The sequence below is a fragment of the Arachis hypogaea genome, chromosome 7 (assembly GCF_003086295.3).
Source record: "Arachis hypogaea cultivar Tifrunner chromosome 7, arahy.Tifrunner.gnm2.J5K5, whole genome shotgun sequence".
Lineage (NCBI taxonomy): Eukaryota > Viridiplantae > Streptophyta > Magnoliopsida > Fabales > Fabaceae > Arachis > Arachis hypogaea.
In genome coordinates this window covers 6799661-6818106 of record NC_092042.1, presented here as the reverse complement: position 1 = coordinate 6818106, position 18446 = coordinate 6799661, and the positions used below count along the sequence as shown (strand labels likewise).

At 32.4% G+C, this 18446-nt stretch overlaps 2 protein-coding genes and 1 long non-coding RNA gene across 3 annotated transcripts; 1 reads left to right on the top strand and 2 right to left on the bottom strand.

Moving 5' to 3' along the window:
* The first annotated feature begins 1875 nt into the window (after positions 1-1875).
* On the top strand, positions 1876-3126 carry LOC112701053 (uncharacterized). Its single transcript, XM_025751854.1, has 2 exons — positions 1876-2154; positions 2518-3126. Exons 1-2 carry the CDS (start codon positions 1876-1878, stop codon positions 3124-3126), a joined length of 888 nt encoding a protein of 295 aa, XP_025607639.1.
* A 1999-nt stretch (positions 3127-5125) lies between these two features.
* LOC112702262 (uncharacterized) lies at positions 5126-6364 on the bottom strand. The gene is made up of 2 exons (XR_003153958.3): positions 5924-6364; positions 5126-5388 (listed from the first exon to the last, which is right to left on the bottom strand). It is a non-coding gene; the product is annotated as an uncharacterized lncRNA (long non-coding RNA).
* A 764-nt stretch (positions 6365-7128) lies between these two features.
* Positions 7129-8468, bottom strand: LOC112701052 (uncharacterized). Its single transcript, XM_025751853.1, has 6 exons — positions 8465-8468; positions 8271-8420; positions 7929-8176; positions 7554-7757; positions 7370-7462; positions 7129-7260 (listed from the first exon to the last, which is right to left on the bottom strand). Exons 1-6 carry the CDS (start codon positions 8466-8468, stop codon positions 7129-7131), a joined length of 831 nt encoding a protein of 276 aa, XP_025607638.1.
* Between the last annotated feature and the right edge of the window lie 9978 nt (positions 8469-18446).

Here is an 18446-nt window from a genome sequence, read left to right as displayed (position 1 = left end):
GCCTACATCCAGTCTTCATCAACAATGATGGAATTTCACTATAATCATCATGATTACATACACCAATTCTCCCTAGGAACTACCTTTCCTATCTAGGACAAGTCCAGAATCTAATCCCCAATCCTAAACTTGACTTGGTCACTGCCAAGCTTTCAACTGCTAAGTGCTAATCCAACTTGTAAGGGGATTCCCACAAAATCATGAAACATAACACAGATGTACAAAGGACCTCTAAGGACATCTATGGCTTTTTTTTTTTAATTTTGCACTCTCTGGCTTTTTCCGCTCTATGGATTTTTCTTACAAACCTCACTGTTTGCCTTTTTTCATGAGACTTAAGACAGACAAAATTAAACAGAAAAATACAAAATAGAAAACATTGAAGGAGAAGAACTTCTGTTAGCTTAAGTAGCTATGAGAACTCTGTGCCTTGAACTCTCACTCCTTGCTTCAAGTCCTGGCTGTTCTCCCTTATTTATAGAAGGGGAAGCCTCCACGGTTGAAACTGTTGAACTAAGCTAAACTTCTTCTTCTTCAAGCAAAACCGGTTCGGCCAGAGAGAGAGGAGAGGAAACTGAATGTAAAACCCAACATGCAATTACCTCTGTGTCTTCCCTTTACACCAATCTTCACAAATCCGAGCCATCCATCTTGACTTGCACTCCAAGAAGGATCCCTAGCCCTTGATGAGTTCTTGATGATGACAGCTTCTTCTGCTCTAACTTCTACATCTTCTCCACGTAGCTACAGTAGCTACCTCCTGTGGTAGTTGATCAAAAATTGAGACAAGCCATCCCTTAAGGATCTTCTTCCTCTGACCGAATGGATCTCCACCATTTTTAGAGTATAGAGAGCTTGAGCTTACTTCACTATTTCTTACCTCTTTTGGCAAAGATCTCAGCCACTCCATACTTCAGATTTTCTTTTTCTTGAAGCCATCCTTACCATGGCCTCAAACTTGCTTCTGGCTTCTTCTTTTTGCTTCTGATTTCTTGCAAATGCTTCCATGTTTTTCTGATAGAAGTGACCGAGAGTTATGAGAGAGAAGAGAGAAAAGAAAGAAAAATATTCAATGGATTTGAACAAATGAATCAAGATGAATTAATTTTACTTCCCTCTTACTTTAGGTAGCGTGTAGCACTAATGATGTCATCAAATCAATTGCATATTCTCTCTCATGTTTTCAATGCAAGTTAACTCAAGTTAATTGAATTTGAAATCCATTACAAATTAAAAGTGGAATCCGCTGAAAACATGAAACTTTGATTTCTATTAATATTGGTTTCGGACCAAGCAAACTTGTTTCAAGCAAAATGAGTTTGGGCTAATAGTGATGATTAAATATGGCCCAATAATAAGATATTGCTTCAGCCATATCACTTAAACATTTTTTGAATAAGGCTGAAAACTTGAATTCACATTGGACTTGCAATTATTTTCTTTTTTGGCCTAAAGCCAAATTCTACAAGTAACAAAAAATTATTAAATAGCACATTAAAATCAGATTAATATTTTTTGTAATTAATTCTATTAATAATATTTGATCATCATTAACTTTAATTTGGAGTTTTTTAAACTCATCAAAAATAAATAAAATAAATATTTAGTAGATATTATCTTATTTTAACGTGTAGCTAAATAAACAAAATATATTTTTAATATAAAACTTTTTTATAAGAAGATGTTTTTAGTGAGTTTAAATATTTAACTCATTATATCTAATATTATTTTGTTGTTTAATAAGCATTAGACTAATTTATTATTTTCTTCGAAACATTTTTGAATCGTCGATCCAATACCTAAAATTGGTCCAACTAAGGTACTGACGATGAAGAGACACCATTTTTATTGGCTGCGAAGAATGGCATAGTTGAAATGGTGGTCAAGATTCGACGTCTGATACCAAGTGTGATCCACAACACTAACTCAAAGAAGGAAAACGTGGTGCTGGTGGCAGTGAAACACAGACAACCGCATGTTGTTGAGGCACTTAAAACAGAACTAAAAGATGAAGTTTGGAATACGTTGATTCAGGCAGTGGATGACGATGACAACACAGTTTTGCATTTAGCAGCACAAAAACAAGTAGGGAGAAAGCCTTGGAATGTTGCTGGCACTGCCTTAGAAATGATGTGGGATATAAAGTGGTATCAAGTAAGATCTCAAATCACTTTTTCAAAAAACTTAAACCGATAAAAAATATGTATAATTTTTATATTTGCAGAGCATTCTTCATCACGAATGTATATGTACACGAAAAAATTTTAGGATTCAGCATTTTTATTAAAATTTGAACAATATTTAATTATAAAAAAGGGTATAATCTCATATTATTAGATATAATCTCAATAATAAAAATAATTAACAAAATAGTTAATAAACAATAAAAATGAGACCAATTAAATTAGTGAGTCTCTTGTATTATCTAATGTGATCATGTTAAGGAAACAAAAGAATAATAATTAAAATTTATCTTATTTAAAAAATTACTTTATATTTCTGTTTTTAACGTTGCAGTATATTAAGAGCCTTGTACCGCAACGTTTCTACTTTAGAAGCAACAGGGAGTCAAAGACAGCAGGGGAGATCTTTCAGACATCACACGAGAGTCTTGTGGAAAACGGCAGTGTGTGGTTGAAGGAAACATCGCAAGCATGCTCTGTGGTGGCAGCACTTGTTGCGGGTGTCTCCTTCGCCACAGCCAGCCAATTCCCTGGTGGCACCAACGGTGAAGGCAAGCCGCAACTAGAAGGCGAAGCAGCATTCCATGCATTCGCCATGGCTTCCCTCGTCGGCCTTTGCTTCTCTGTGACAGGACTCATAATGTTCCTGTGCATCCTCACATCTCGAAAAGAAGCCAAAGATTTTCGCAGGGCATTGCCGCTGAAACTGCTTCTAGGGTTGAGTTCCCTCTTCGTCTCTATTGTAGCCATGGTTGTATCTTTTTGCTCTGGCAATTTCTTCATCTTCAGTAGCAAGTATGAGAGTTTCCTCCTCTCCTTCTATGCAGCTACTTCCGTACCTTTCGCTCTCTATGCCTTGGCACAGTTTCCGCTATACTTTGATCTTCTAATTACTATTATCACTAGGGTGCCTTGGCCAAGTAATAAAGCTGACAATTTCTAAAGTTGTCATAATGTTCCATTATTCTTCTATGTCAATTTGGGCTTCCATTCGTTGTGCATGGGAGAATGAAAATTTTAATCTTTAAATTAACAATGTTTCGGAGATACTTTCAATGTCACAAACATGGAGGACGATACCTTCATGTTTTCCTACACATTATTCCTTGTACTTGTTCCTTATTTATTTGGTGGCATAGTTTTGGATGGCTAAGAATAATTATGTGTTGACTGACAAATAATCTTACAACATGTGGCATGTATGGTAACTCATAGAAAAGTGTAATAAAAGAGGAGTGTGATAAACGAACAAACACTAATTACAATGGCAAATATAAAAATTGTTCTCTAGAATAAGAATTTTTGTGAGATGAACTACTGGAGGGGATTGAAAAAAATTAGAGGCAACTAAAAAAAAGCTGGCCAATAATAGAAAAAAAGTGGTATTAAATAATTAAAATTATGCAATAAATAATTATATTCAACCATTTGTAATATTTTGCCAAGTTAATATAATTTGTAACAAATAATAAATGAAATCATATTTGTTACGGAAAATTTTTTTTCTATATATTATACTTATTTTAACTTAAAAAAAACATAATTTATTTCATTAATTATTTGAGGCAAGATTGATGGAAGTATGGAGTCAGTATTAACAAATACTAAGAAATTAGAAAATGATGTAAATGGACATTATTTTATCTTAATTTTATGTCACTGACTACAAATTGGTGCCTTAATTTATATAGAGTATTTTACTCAAATATTATTACTATAAAACAAAATATTTATATTATATTAATATTATATGTTATATAATTATAAATTTTAAATATTATAAAATAAAAAATAATTTTATTTATTTTATAATGATATTATTTTAGAATTATTTTAAATTATAAACTATTTTAATATTTTTATTATTTGTGTAATACATTATAAACACTATTTATCTTCTAATTTATTTAAGTTATAGCTATGTACGAATAAAATATTTTGTAAATAAATAACAAAATTAATATTTACCTGCATTTAAGAGTATATTCAAGAGTAAAATATACTAATAAATCATATTTTTGTCAATTTTTATTTTATTATTATAACACTTTTAGCTTATACTTTAGAAGGATCTTTTTATTATACGTTTAATAAATCATGCATTATGTGATTCTTCATCAATTTATTTGAAGGATCTTTTTGCATTTATATGCATTCCACACAAAAGGAAGAAGATATCGAAGAACGATTTACACGCAGGTATGTATTGTACGATACAAACAAGCAAGGTATGTGGACACTACAATATTTTTAGATTGAGGCAACATTTAAAAAGTGTTGCCTAAAGGCTGACAAAAAGTTGTTTTTGATCAATGGCAACACTTTTGGACCTAAGGCAACGTTTTTTGTCGACGTTGCATATACAGCCGTTGTCTTAGATCAAGGCAACACTTTTTTGTTTCAAAAGCAACGCTTTTGAGAGCAACACTTGGTAAGTGTTGCCTTTGGTTGAAAAACAACAACACTTCAAAGGTGTGTTTGAGACAACACTTTTGCAGTGTTGTCTCTTCTCTCATATTTTGGTCACTACTAAAAAGTGTTGCCTATTTGCAATAAAATGCAACTCTTTTATGTGTTGCTTATAAATTGGAATTTGCAATCCTTTGAAGTGTTGTCTATTTGCAATAAAATGCAACTCTTTTGTGTGTTGCTTATAAGTTAGAATTTGCAATCCATTGAAGTGTTACCTATTAGTTTTGAATATGCAACCCTTTAAAATATTGCCTTTTCTTTTGGATATGCAACCTATATAAGTGTTGTCTAATATTCAAAATATGCAACTAATAAAAGGGTTGCCTTTTTGATAAAAATAAAAATTATTTTTGTAATAAAAATATAAAAAAATAAAATTTACAATAAAATTTTTTGTTCATACATGTGTAATTATTTTAATTAATAAATAAATTTGTACACAATAAAAAATAATTAGAAAAGAGACAAAATAACTAAAAATAAAATTCTAATTAAAATAGATATTAAAAAGTTCAATTAGTATTTCTAATACATGTTCATCAATAATTCTCAACAAAATAATAAAATTCTTGTCTAACAATAATTGTCATAACAAAATAGTAATTAATATTTATCAAAATAATGTCAATCTATTTGCATATTTTATATCTATGCTTGACTTTGTTGGAACAATCTGATAGTGTGTGGTATGATGAACTCAAAATCCTCTTGCCTCCACTGAGTCCAATAACTGCTGCATTTAAATGAATTGGGGTTTAGTTAAAGTTGCATTTTAAAAAAATTGAAACATAAAAGGTGCAATAACGGAAAATGATGCATGGTATGTGTTTGATGAAGTACCTGAGTAAACTGAGAAAGAGAAATGCAATGAAAAGATAAAAATGACTGAAACATAAATTTGAAGGGGGAAAAAATGAAAAGATAAAGATATGAAACAACTCCCTTGACAATTTCTGTCATTCCTGCGAATGAAACAGCAGTTACTAGAGTCTGTTGCAATAATAACATGCATCACTCCCCAACATAGCCACATTATTTCAGCAATGAAGAAAAAATTTTCTTCCTCACAGTAGCACAACGCTACAAAAATAAGTAATTAAAAAAGAAAAAGAAAAAAAGATGATTGATTAAAAATAGCAAGAGTGTATTGCAGAAGTCACCATGAAGTAAGATGGCAGAAGACAGAGAAAGCAAAGGCCAAAAATGTTGATAGTCCATTCCCAATAAATGATAAATCACAAAAATTACTGCAAATTTTTTTGTTATACCTGGTCATCACTTTGGATCACGAGTTGATGAGGAAGGACGATCGTTGCCATTCGAACATTGCTTACTATTTATATCATGTGTTGATTCCTTGGCTCGTAATAAAGATAGTGCTTCATCAATATCTGTGCCAAGAGAACTCTGTTGCAAGAGAAGCTTCACAAGATCCTCCAAACTTTGGACTCTATCTTTTGTCTCATGAAGTTCAGTTTTCATTGAACTTATAGTCTCTGTATGTTGTTGCTTAATTTTAGCAATCTCACGTTCTTTCTGCAGAGATGTTTTTGTGCTTGTCCTCCCATAACATCGAACTCTTCCTGGTTGTTCTTTGCCAAATACTGCAGTAAATGCTTTTTCGGGAGTGTCTCCAGCTTCTTGGTGGCTCTTAAGTTTATCCTATTAAAAGAAAACATAACAATTTTAGCTTGTTTCACTCACTGATTCTCATGCTTCTTTCCAAAATAGCCTAAAAGTAAAGGTGTTATGTCATGGCTATTTCCTCGGTTCAAGAAGAAGCATAGCAAGAATGTGATGATGAGTTCCCCAAACAGAACTGAATCTGAGAAAGTTTCTCAAGTTCTTAAGGACATGTGAATAGTTTCAATTAAGACACTCAAGAGGGAGTTAATGAAAGCAAATGAGAGTAGGGATGCAGCATTAATGGAAGTTTCTGAGATGAGAACTTCATTGGGGGAACTTTTAATACTTTTAATAATGATATAATGAACATATTAAAAGTTAAAACTTAAATTTTATGTCCTTTTCACAAAAATTATATTCACTTAATAATATGTATTTTAAAAACACACATTTTATTCAAGTTGATGGCTGAGAGCTCTGTTTACCAGTCATGTCCATATCAGCTACCCATTAAATATAAATAGATGACAAAAATTAAAGGATGATTTGATTGATTTCAAACCTAAAAATGCAAGCTGTCTTAAATTAATGCCTACCAAATCCCAAACTCTTAAAGGACACGGGAATTGACTTTGAAGGCTCTAAAATCAAGATATATACATATTACATACTATAACAATACATTTTTTTAGTTTAAACCCTCCGGTGGGAATCTTAAGGGTGGAAGAGAATCCAGGATTTTATATTCAGGATAGGATCTTAAGTTTTATATAGGACAATCTGACTTAAAATAATATTGTAAATTAAGGTAGTTTTATTTTAGATCAATTTGTAAATTAAGGCAGTTCTACTTCAACTTATTATGACTTACAATAACAGTTTGTGTTCCTGAATCAAGCTCTTTTCCTTTTCGTCCAGTTCGAGTTGCAACAAACACATCAACCTGTGATGGGTCTTCTTTGTTCTCATTCATTTCACGCTACAAGTAAGGGGAAAGAGTATTAAAAATGGCCAAAAATAATATTTATCTAGTTTTAAGATGGTCATTATACAACAAGAAAAAACTTATAAAAAATCAAAATTATTACCATTTCATTACGCACTCTTGCAAAACTTATAGGTCCCATTCGATGTTGATGTTGTTGCTTTTTACGATTTTCAGAATTTAAACGAGATAGAGCCTATACCCAACAAAATTAAAGGGAGTTATATGTAATAAACTAAAAGCATAAAAAAAGACAAAGAAACAGAATTATTTATTCTACAACTCACCTTAACAGAAGGAATACTCCAATATGCAATTAACTTTTGAAATTGAACTTCTGGAATATCTAAAGGGCGATTTTTCAGCATATCTTCAATGTTGTTATATCTCTCAAAATGCTTTCCCTTGATTCTTGTTTTGTAACTTTTCCAAGCTTCTCGAACACCAGTCATCACCCACCCTTTCCCCTCTTTTGGAAGAATGAACTTTGACTACGAAAAAGTACAAAACAAAAATTATAAATGACAATTCAAGAACACTAAAACCAAAGACAAAACTGCAGTGTAAAACAGCAGCTATATATTTTCACAAAACTACAGCTAAGCCATACAAAATTGAAAATTTTCAGATCATAAAAAATAGATGAGAAATAAAACACTTACATTAATATATTTCCATATGCGCTTTTTGACTTTGAGGGGCACAGCTTTCCAACTAGTGTACATCAATGTTATGAAATCGCTATTCCTTCCCATTGTTCCAATAAAGTAAGTTAAATCATTCACTCTTCTTGGAGTTGGTCCCACTGCTTGTCCTTTATAAAAAGTCACTTCTTCTCTTTCTTCCCAACTTCTTGCATGGATTTTAGCATACCTTGTTTTTGCTCGTGTCCTTCTAGTCTTTGGAGTATCTATAAATATGTGCAATTTAACCATTTAAATGAATTATATAACTATACATGCTAATGAATGAGTAAAATGATAATTATGTATAAAGTATAGCACCTTTAACATTGTTAGTTTCCATAAGGTGATTGTCATCACCATGAAGAACTTCATCTTCATATTCACCAACATAGTCCTCATCATCCGAGAAATCATCATCATCATCATCTCCAACTTCATTAGCATTTGCTCCACTATGTTCCTCCTCTCCTTCCACATGAATCCATACCAATTACACTTTCCCCATGATTAACCCATCGTGTATAGCCCTTGACAAATCCAAAGCATATTAAATCGCTATAAATAGACTCTCTTTGACCCCAAAGGAAGTTGCAACATTTTGCACAAGGACATAGAATTTCCTCTCCTTGAGGATTTTCAACGGAGTAAGCATAGTCCAAGAATCTATTGACGCCGTCTCTAAACTCTTGGCTATGTCTTGGTAAACTCATCCAGTTCTTGGATGAGTCCTGGGAAAACCTAATTGTTCATAGTGATATTACTATTAAACTAAAAATGATTATGGTCTTAAACACCAGCTAAAATAATTACTTTTGAAAAGATATATTTTAAAATAAAAATGCTTTTATATTTTAATTTTTTAATTAAATAATCAGTATTTTGTTACATAAAAAAGTGCAAAAGAATAACATAAACATATAAAAGCAAATAAGTATAAGATAGAAATATCTTACGAGGTCATGCCGCAACAATTTGCACTTAGTGTTCAGCTGCGTATACCCAAGTATGAGTGAAGGAATCAATCTGATTAAGAAGGAGAAACCAGAGAAGATGAGAAAGAGTACGAGTGAAAATGAATTGTGACTTGCATAGAATCAATCTGATTCTGCACTTAGTCCAGCTTTTATATACACAAGAGAGTGCAGGTTTTATATAAACAAAAGCATTCTGTTTTGTGACTATTTGATTCATATTTGTGTATAAAATATGAATTAATTTATTTCAAGAGAAATATCTAACGAGAAAAAAGAAAAGTTGTTGTTTGAACATAATGGTACGTGTTTTTTTACATCGATATTATTTACTCAATCCAAAATTAAGGAGAAGTGTTTTGATTTATGAATCAAATTTTTTTGGTATTGTCATTAAAATTAAGCACAAATCAAATAAGTACAGAAATACAACAAAAGAATGTAAATGTTTCAACAACTAAAACAAAGCAAAATAACAAACATGAATAACAATTAAATTCTATGATCCTTTCTTCTATTAATGTATTTCTTATATTTTCTCTAGATGATGCACCACCAATTTTCATGCTGCTTCTTTTTGGATTGGTCTTCCAACATCCCCTGTCACTCTATTTTCATGATGTACATTATTATCTACCATCTCTTAACATTTTCTCCTAACACCATCTCTTCCAGTAAACGTATTAAGTATGCTAATAATAAAATCAGCTTATTGCTATCTTCCTTATGCATTTGGTTTCATAAACTTTTCTTCAACTAATCTGTCTCAATTGTGCATTCACTTTGTCCAACTTCTACCTTTAATATTTGTCTTTTTCCACTCTTTTCTATATATGAACTCTTTTTGGCTTGCAATTCCACACTCAAATTTTGTATGATGAGCTTCAAGTTCATGGTTTTATTTTTCAAAACAAAAGTTTGTTCCCAACACACCACCTCCTTCCCTTTTAGTCAATCTACTATTTTCATGAATTTTGTACATAGAGGGAACAAAAGCTTTTAAACACTATTAGCAAGGCCATTAAAAAATATAAATAATTTTGATTAATATTTTTAAGATACTTAATAACCAAATATATTAATGTGGTTGTGATTAAAAGCTTGGAAGGTTGAAAAGTACAGGAGGTATAAATTTGATCATCCAAGTGTTTAACACTTGTATCTATATCATTTGGAAGCTAAGCTGTTCTTTTAAATCCCCAAATCAAGAAAAATACATGACAATTGTATCTTTTAATGGCCTTGCTAATAGTGTTTAATGCATGACACTTATTTTCTGGTAGGAAACGTAGTGTAGGCATGGCAAATAGATAAATACCATGATTTATATTAGCTAAATTTTACAAGAGGTTAGTGTGATATACCCAAGTAATAGCTTCTTTTTCTCATTTTTTTTCATGCTGTAACTTTCATACCAATAACAAAGCTAACACATGACACAATCTTCTATTAACATGTAACAAGCTTATGTTACATACCAAAAGTGCAAACTGCAATAATAATATATTTATGAAGTAAGAGAGCAGAAGAACCAATCAAATGTAAGGGTGGGACCCACTGAGTTGCACACGTGGTAAATAAGGGGAACAAGATTTTGCTACCATGAGGCCAGGAATGTGAATACTCAATTTCTGGCAGTTAATAATAATAATTTAGAAAAACAATGTTTCAAAAACTAGTCCAATAAGTACATGATGAAGATTGATCCATCCATTTCAAGATAACCTCCATTATGATCATTATCTTAATTAATTCAGAAGCTTGTAATCTTAAGCCAAAGATATTCACCATTCTCACGTTGTAGTGATGTGTTTCTTGGGAATGATCGATGATTTTTAGTTGTTTTGTAAGCCTTCGAAAGAGTTGCCACTGTAACTTGTGCAGCAGAATATGCAACTTCTGATCCAACCAAAGTTAACAGAAAAACAGCCTGCAAATTTGAATAGGACACGTTACACAATTAAATAGATATTCTAAAGAAATTATTTTGTGAAGCTCATAGGTAATTCAATACTGGCAGAAAAGTAGTAAATGTTATTTAAGTTAATCATCATCCCCCCAGTCAAATTATATATGTTAAAAAAACATCAACTCAGTTAAATTTGTGATTGGAATGATAAAAATTAAGAAAGCAATCCAATAGTGAACCATTCAATTGAATCGTGCAACCCTAATTGAAATGCAATCGGATCGGAACCGGAGAAATTGTGAAGTGAAAGGAGAGGAATAGAGAAACAGTGTTACTTGTTGCTGCGAAGCGGCGTAATCGGCGTCGTCGAATAAATCGTGAAGCTCCGATTCTAACATCGGCGAAATCGCAGAGAAGTGAAGATGAAAATAGAAAGTGAACTCACAGAGGAAATAGAGAGGAACAAGTTTAAAATTAATATACACAGCAACAAGTTTAACCAAAAATTAGGATTCAAAACACAAAAAGGTGCTAAAATAGAATAGAGAAAGAACAGTAGAATCATCAGTAACTGCAGAATAATGCCGAAACGAGAATCTTACAAAAAACACGAGCAGTGATAATCGAACAGTGACCGGCGGTGATGAACACGAGCAGAGAGGATCGAAGCTCAATGAGAAGAGGAGCAGAGAATCGAAGCTCAACGAGCAGAGAATCGAAGCTCATTCGTGAGCAGAGAAGATCAAAGCTCAACGATCGAATCACATTCGCGAGCAGAGATTGAGATCGAAGCTCAATAAAGGAACGCGAGTCATCATCGAATGGATTGAAGAACCAGAGAGGAATGAATCATTTGGAATGGATTGGGGTTATGGATTTCATTAGGGTTGGGTTTTGCTAACAACGAAAGACTCTTCTTTCTTTCTTTTTTTCCATTTTTCTCCGCATAATAGTTAGCCTTGTCGTTTTGAGTTATTTTTATTTTTTAACAAAATATTAAAAATTTTAAGCAACACTTGAGAAGTAAAGTTTAAAATAAAATTTAAAGACAACTCTTAAAAAAAGTAATATATTATTTTTATAATAGTTGTTTTTGTATATTTAATAGAGCAATACTTAATAAGTGTCTCCTAATTTATCAATAGCATCACTTATGGTGTGTTATTAAAAATTCATTGTTATAATACTATTTTATTACTATTAGTATAAAAAGTTACCTTTATATATATTAGGCAACTTTTTTTAAGTGTTATCTTGAACATATGTTACAATAGCCCATAAATGTTGTAGTGGGAGGTGGACCCAAAAAGGAAAAAATTGTAAAAGTAATTTATAAAAGAAAATTTTATTTTATTTTTCATATTTTATTTTGGAGCAATATATATCCAATTTGTTTGATGTCTATTTTCACCAAAGACTGCGTAGTCCCTAGCTACCTTAAAATAAATGACAAGGTATTATTTAATTAATTATTTATGTTTTGAGACAAATCAATACTTTTTGAAGATTTTATATATGCTTTTCACCAAAAATAAACATATTCTTTTAGAAAATGATAATATTATTTTCGTCATTCCATACATAATTTTATTATATTATATATTTATATAGATTTATAAAAAAATGTATTATTAAAATAAAAATAACATTATCTATTCTCTAATATTTTTGTAATTGATATATTAAGAATTATATTAAAGTAAATAAATATCCGAATATGACACATTCAGACTCGTAGTTTTGAGATTTTTACTTTTAATTTTAGTGTTGTTAAATCAATCTAAAATTTCAAAGAAAAAGTATAAGAAACAACATAAATCAGCCAATTTTTTAAACAATTCTATTTAATAATTAATTTTAAATTTTTTAATTTAAAATTAAAATAATTAAAAACTGATTAAAGAAACCCTAATTACAAACTGTAAAAACCTTTCTTTCTCTCACACTCTTGTAGCCGCACAAAAACCTTTTTCCTTCTCTCCATCTCTCCCTTCCACTTCCACTCCCACTCCCACTCCCATAGCCGCGCCATACACACTCTTCTCCGTTGTCATCGTCACCGAACCACCCAACGCAAAGCCCTCTCTATCCTCCTCAGCCACACCACCCTCTTCTTCTCTCTCCGCAAATCAGACACAACTAAAAAATGGATTAATACTGACAGATTTACAGACGGATTTGGTCTTTATTACAGACGGATTTTTGGTTACCGACGAAATTACTGACGGATTTTGTCCTTCTGTAAAAGCTCCGTCAGAAATTATTTACTGACGGATTTTTTTCCGTCAGAAAATTAAAGACAGATTTTTATCAGTTACTGACGGATTTTTCCTCTGTAAATTTTCTATCCATTTCCCAAAGGCGACGAATTTTCTGACAGATTTTCCGACGAATTTTCCGTCTGTAATTACAGACGGATTTTCAGACGGATTTTTCGTCTGTAATTATAGACGAATTTTTTGACAGATTTTCCGTCTGTAATTTGAACTTTGGAAAATCATCCCACGTTCTCATTATAGACAGAAAATTCATCTCTAAATCCGTCAGTAACGTAAAATAGAATTTTTTTATTTTTTAAATTGCAAAATAAACTTGTTTTCATACAAAATAAATATAAATTTAATATAAATTTTTATCTAATTTGTATTCGAATATTTATAATATTTCAAGAAATAAACAAATTCATCGTATTATGAAGTACTATAAACAAGCAAGTCAATATAATTCAAAACATAAACAAAATATATTGATCATCAACTATAATTCCTAGTATATTGTTCAACCATACTAAAACTATCAGCTATAGTCTTTAGTGTCATCTTCATTCTCATCATCATCATAGTCCTCATTCGAAGATATTGAGGGTGGCGGCGGTGGCCGTGGTAGTGAAACTGCACTAGAACTACTTGATGCTCTAACCTTCTCATAATAGCTAATCTTTCTTTTGTGACACATTTAACTTAGACAATAAGAGCTATATTTCTCACCGGAAGTGCTAGTTTCTACAACAAGACTTCTGGTTGCCACAGGAGAAGAATTAGGTGATTGTTTCTTCTTCTCAGCAGTAAGAACTTGAGAGAGAGCAGCTACTGTTGCTGCTCTTTGTGATCCTTGACTTCTTCCAATTGTCTTAGGGCTAGAACTTTTGGTTCCGGATGATGATTTAAATACAGAGTTTAAAGTAGTCAAAGCTTCTGCTCTTTGTCTTGGTCCTCCTTGATTCAGCCCATTCAATCTATCCTATGACTGTGAGAGTAAAAAGTATTAGAAAGAAAGGCAAGTTCCAACGGAGTATAAAATCATCATGATCTATGACTTGATTTGGAGATGTTCAATTTAATTTAAAAACTATGATATCTTTCCTTCATTTTCCTTTTTGGCAAATTTAATTTAAATACTATGATATTCTTTCCTTCAATTTTCTTTTTGGCAAAGATGGAAAAATCTGAACCTGTACCTACCTAAATATAATTATTAATTTTACCACTAATAACAAAAGAAAAAATACCATATACAATATGCTTAAATGCTTTATCATTATCCTACACCCTCTTGTTAGGAGAACCTACTTTTGGTTGAATTTCATTGACTATAAAACAACAAAGAAAAACATAGTTTATACAATCTTAAACATGTTGCCATACCATACTGGATGTCATATCAGAAGATGAATTAAAGGCATTAGACAAGACAGCCAAAGCTTCAGCTCTTTGTCTTGGTCCCCCTTGACTTGGCCCATTAGACTTTTCCTGTCAACATATTCAGCAAGCATAGTTAAACAGATATTCATTGCACAACATATTTACTGTACAACATTAGAGTAAGAAAAATAGCAAAACTTTTGTCATCAGAATTAATAACTCAGGTCTATACCTCTACAGCATGGCGAATCCCGAAGAGTAATGTCACCTTTTTCTGGAAAGAGTTCCCCTGAACCTGCATTGCATCAGGAAATAATCCATAAGGTAGCTCATTTTGAAACATGGACATGCACATGGATTACCTAATCAATTTCAGAAATCACACATATATCTGATATACTTCTGCTAAGTATATGTATTGATAGCATTATGTACCTGGCCAATTTCAAAAGCATTTTGTTTTTCTTTTGGGTTCACAGACTGGCCAATCCAAACAAACACTTCTGCATGCGTGTCTAGTATGAGGATGTCCTCTGTTAACAAATCATCTTGGGAAAAGTTGTACACCTCCTCTACCTGGAGAGTAACGTATAAGGTAGATTTAGAAGAAAAATAAAACCTATAGTTACAGAGTTACTGCTGACTGGTTTCCTAGCAAGAGTGTGAAAGTTTACATAATGTGGTAATCACAAACTCACCTGAAACTTTCCTGGTGCATCGACATTGCATAAGAATATACAAAATAAAAATGGTTAGCTTAGTTGAATATCATTAAACAAATATGGAGTTTCATAATTATATGGAGAAGTACTTATATGATGATACCTCTATTAAAATAGAAACTAAACAAATGTGGTTCTCTGATAATGTCATTGTTGACTTTTTTGCTGGTGTAACTCTGTTTTCCTCCAAGAGCAAACCAGAAAGCTGAGCTTTCTGTTCCTTCTTTAGCATGCTTTAAAGCAACTGCAGGTTGGATATGGATGCGTCAGTGTAACACATTAAGAAATAAGATGTTGTAACAATGACTATTACTAAATAATCTTCATATTAAAAATCATTTAGCCAACTGGTGAATGACTTCATCTTGAAGTAACCATTTAGGCAAACAGAAGTATAATGGATAACGAAAATTTTATAGAAATCCATTCTAATAAAAAACTTGCGAACTTGTTATGTGTGGAAGTGGTAAACTTGTTCCCAAAGGTGAATCATACAAGTCAATAGACACCAGAAACTCGAAAAACTGTGTGATTCATACCCATAAATAAATAAATAGAATTAAAAAAATAAATACTGCAATCAGTAATTCAGCATCCAAAAAATAATATATCATTAAAGTTTAAACAAGAAAAATAACCAAAAAAGCCATCAGATCAATGAAGGACCTCATCAATATTGATTTTATCCATTGACATTAGGTAGCAAATTTAGCATTCTTATTTAAGAATCCAGTAAATATAGTAGTTTCTAATGCAGAATTCCAGTTCTGTTCATAGCATATATTTCATCAAAAATTACCATGATAAATTACAAATCATCAGACAGGAATAAATAGATGGACTGACTTTGGAAAACAACAAGATCATATCATCTTATAAGCTCTCGCTTCAACCGCTAATAATATACACAGGTTCTATTGGCAACAGATTAGAGGCACTGCTATACAAAAGCACTCATCTTTGTAGCATTGACTCCACAAATGAAAGTATTTACCCAGTATCAATTTCAATCATCAACTGGTAAAATGAAAGAACTGTTAAAGAGTAAAAACATAAGTGAGTTTCAATTCAAAGCATGCTAGTACACCACAAAAATACAAAACTAACAAGCGGACCAAAAAATGAAAATAACCTGAATAACCCCATGAATCTGAACTATTTAAATACAATTACTGCAACCAACTACTAATAGATATCTGTCCAAAAAAATTTAGCCAAAGTTAAAATGAGACGTTTGGGTTCAAGGTTACATTAAAGGAGACTAGAAGTCAAAACAAAAGGCATATATCTTAAAATAGAAACAAGGAGACAAACACAGAAGCCACACAAGCAAAACCACAAACTCGTTGAAAAAGTGATTAGGAGCCGCAGCATCATCCATCAACTCCAAAATAAATAAAATCAAATCGGAAAGTTGAAAAAAGAAAACAAGCTTATCATCGTAGAAGAAAATATACTCCATCAAGCAAACAATACAAAAAATTAATATGAATAAAAAATAAAAAATAGTAATTATAACAATTAACAAAAGAATAAACAGAGAAATTAGGTTTGAAAAACTGAAAGCGGTGGTGGTGAAGAGTGGCACCTGAAGCAAATTTTGAAGATATGAATCACCACATTTACCAAACTTCAAGGCTGGTCAATCGTCAACTCCTTTGCACAAACATCAAAGCCAATACACGCAGCAACTACTACATGAACAAGAACAAGAACAAGTTTTTTGGCTACTGAGAGAGAGAGAGAGAGAGAGAGAGAGAGAGAGAGAGAGAGAGAGAGAGAGAGAGAGAGAGAGAGAGAGAGAGAGAGAGAGAGAGAGAGAGAGAGAGAGAGAGAGAGAGAGAGAGAGATGGAAATAAGAGGCAAAAGCGCAGATCAAGCACCTTTGAGAATTAAAGGAAGCAGAGATTAAATCACAAAATCAGAAATAAAATCACAAAATCAAAGACAAACGCTAGCTTAATCCTAAATAAAAAATGGCGAGGATCAGAGAATCAGAAACAACGCACGGCGAGGAGGGGAGGAACCCTTCGCAACGGCGACACCACGAGCTCAACTCAGAACTTCGTGCGACAGCGAGGAGAGGAGGAACGATGCGAAGAGGGCCGAGTAGAGTTTTCCCAGATGACGAAGGCACCCACAGTCTGTCCCCGCCGGCGGTGACAGCACCTTCTACCGAAGGAGAAGAGTTCGAGGTATGAGGGCGAAGAGTACGACATCACCTTCTACAGCAACGCTCGAATGGAGTGTGAATAGGTGGTGATAAAATTAGGGTTACCTCAACATTTCCGACGAAAAATTTAAATTACAGACGAATTTTCCGTCTATAATAATTTAATAAAATGCAGCGTTTTGTCTATTTAATTATAGACGGATTTTCCGTCTGTAACCATTTCCCACGAAAAAAAATTAATTTTACCGACGAAATTATCGATGGATTCTATTTTCCGTCTGTAATTTATCCTAATTCATTTTTTTTGTTTTCCGACAAAAAATCCCTCTGAAATTCCGTCTGTATTTCTGTGGGATAAAATCCGTCGGAAATATCCGTCTGTAATAACTAGTTTTCTAGTAGTGAGACCTTCGCACCAATTTCTGCTTCGTCGCCGCCACAACCCCAGGGCCACCGAACCCTAGCTCCGGCCCCTCTCTCTGTGCCATCCTGTCTCACTCTCCAATATTAAACCAGTAGAACAGCCGAAACTCCCTAAGCTCATCCAAGTTTCGACGCAACAGAGGACAGCCCCTGTTCCTCCTCCTTCGAGTGAGCTTAGAGACGCACTTTGGTTAACTCCACTACCGCTGCAACCTCAACCTTTTTCTTAATTTCTTACTCTGTTATTTTTCACATGTTTTGAACAAACTCAATTTTTTAATTCTTTTATTTCAGTTTAATTTGGTTTAGTTTTGATTAGAACTTCAGTTTTAATTTTCAATCGATTTCATCATTAGTTCAGCTTGGTTTCTTACTTTCTTTTAGTGGAAATAGGTTGTTTGATAGGATTAGCTTAGGTTATTAGGTTTTGAAAAGTGTTTAGATTGAATTATATTGCTGAAAATTGCTGCTGAATTCGTTTGAGCTGAAAGCATTGAAATTGTTGATTTGCTATAACTGTTGCTGGAATTATTTGAAAATAGTTAATTGTATTCATGATTTGCTATTTTGTGCTGAATTAATGGAGAATTTGTTATTGAGATTGTGTGAAAATTGTTTGATTGTGTGGATATTCACTGTTTTACTGCCCATTTTT

Bases quoted from the DNA above. Each gene is read 5' to 3' on its own strand.
- LOC112701052 (XM_025751853.1), bottom strand. The intron at 7,463-7,553 runs GTGAGTTGTAGA...TGTTGGGTATAG, and splicing joins GGAGTATTCCTTCTGTTAAG to GCTCTATCTCGTTTAAATTC. The intron at 7,261-7,369 runs GTAATAATTTTG...CCTTACTTGTAG, and splicing joins CAAGAGTGCGTAATGAAATG to CGTGAAATGAATGAGAACAA.
- LOC112701053 (XM_025751854.1), top strand. From the start codon at position 1,876: ATGGTGGTCAAGATTCGACGTCTGATACCAAGTGTGATCCACAACACT. The intron at 2,155-2,517 runs GTAAGATCTCAA...TTAACGTTGCAG, and splicing joins GGGATATAAAGTGGTATCAA to TATATTAAGAGCCTTGTACC.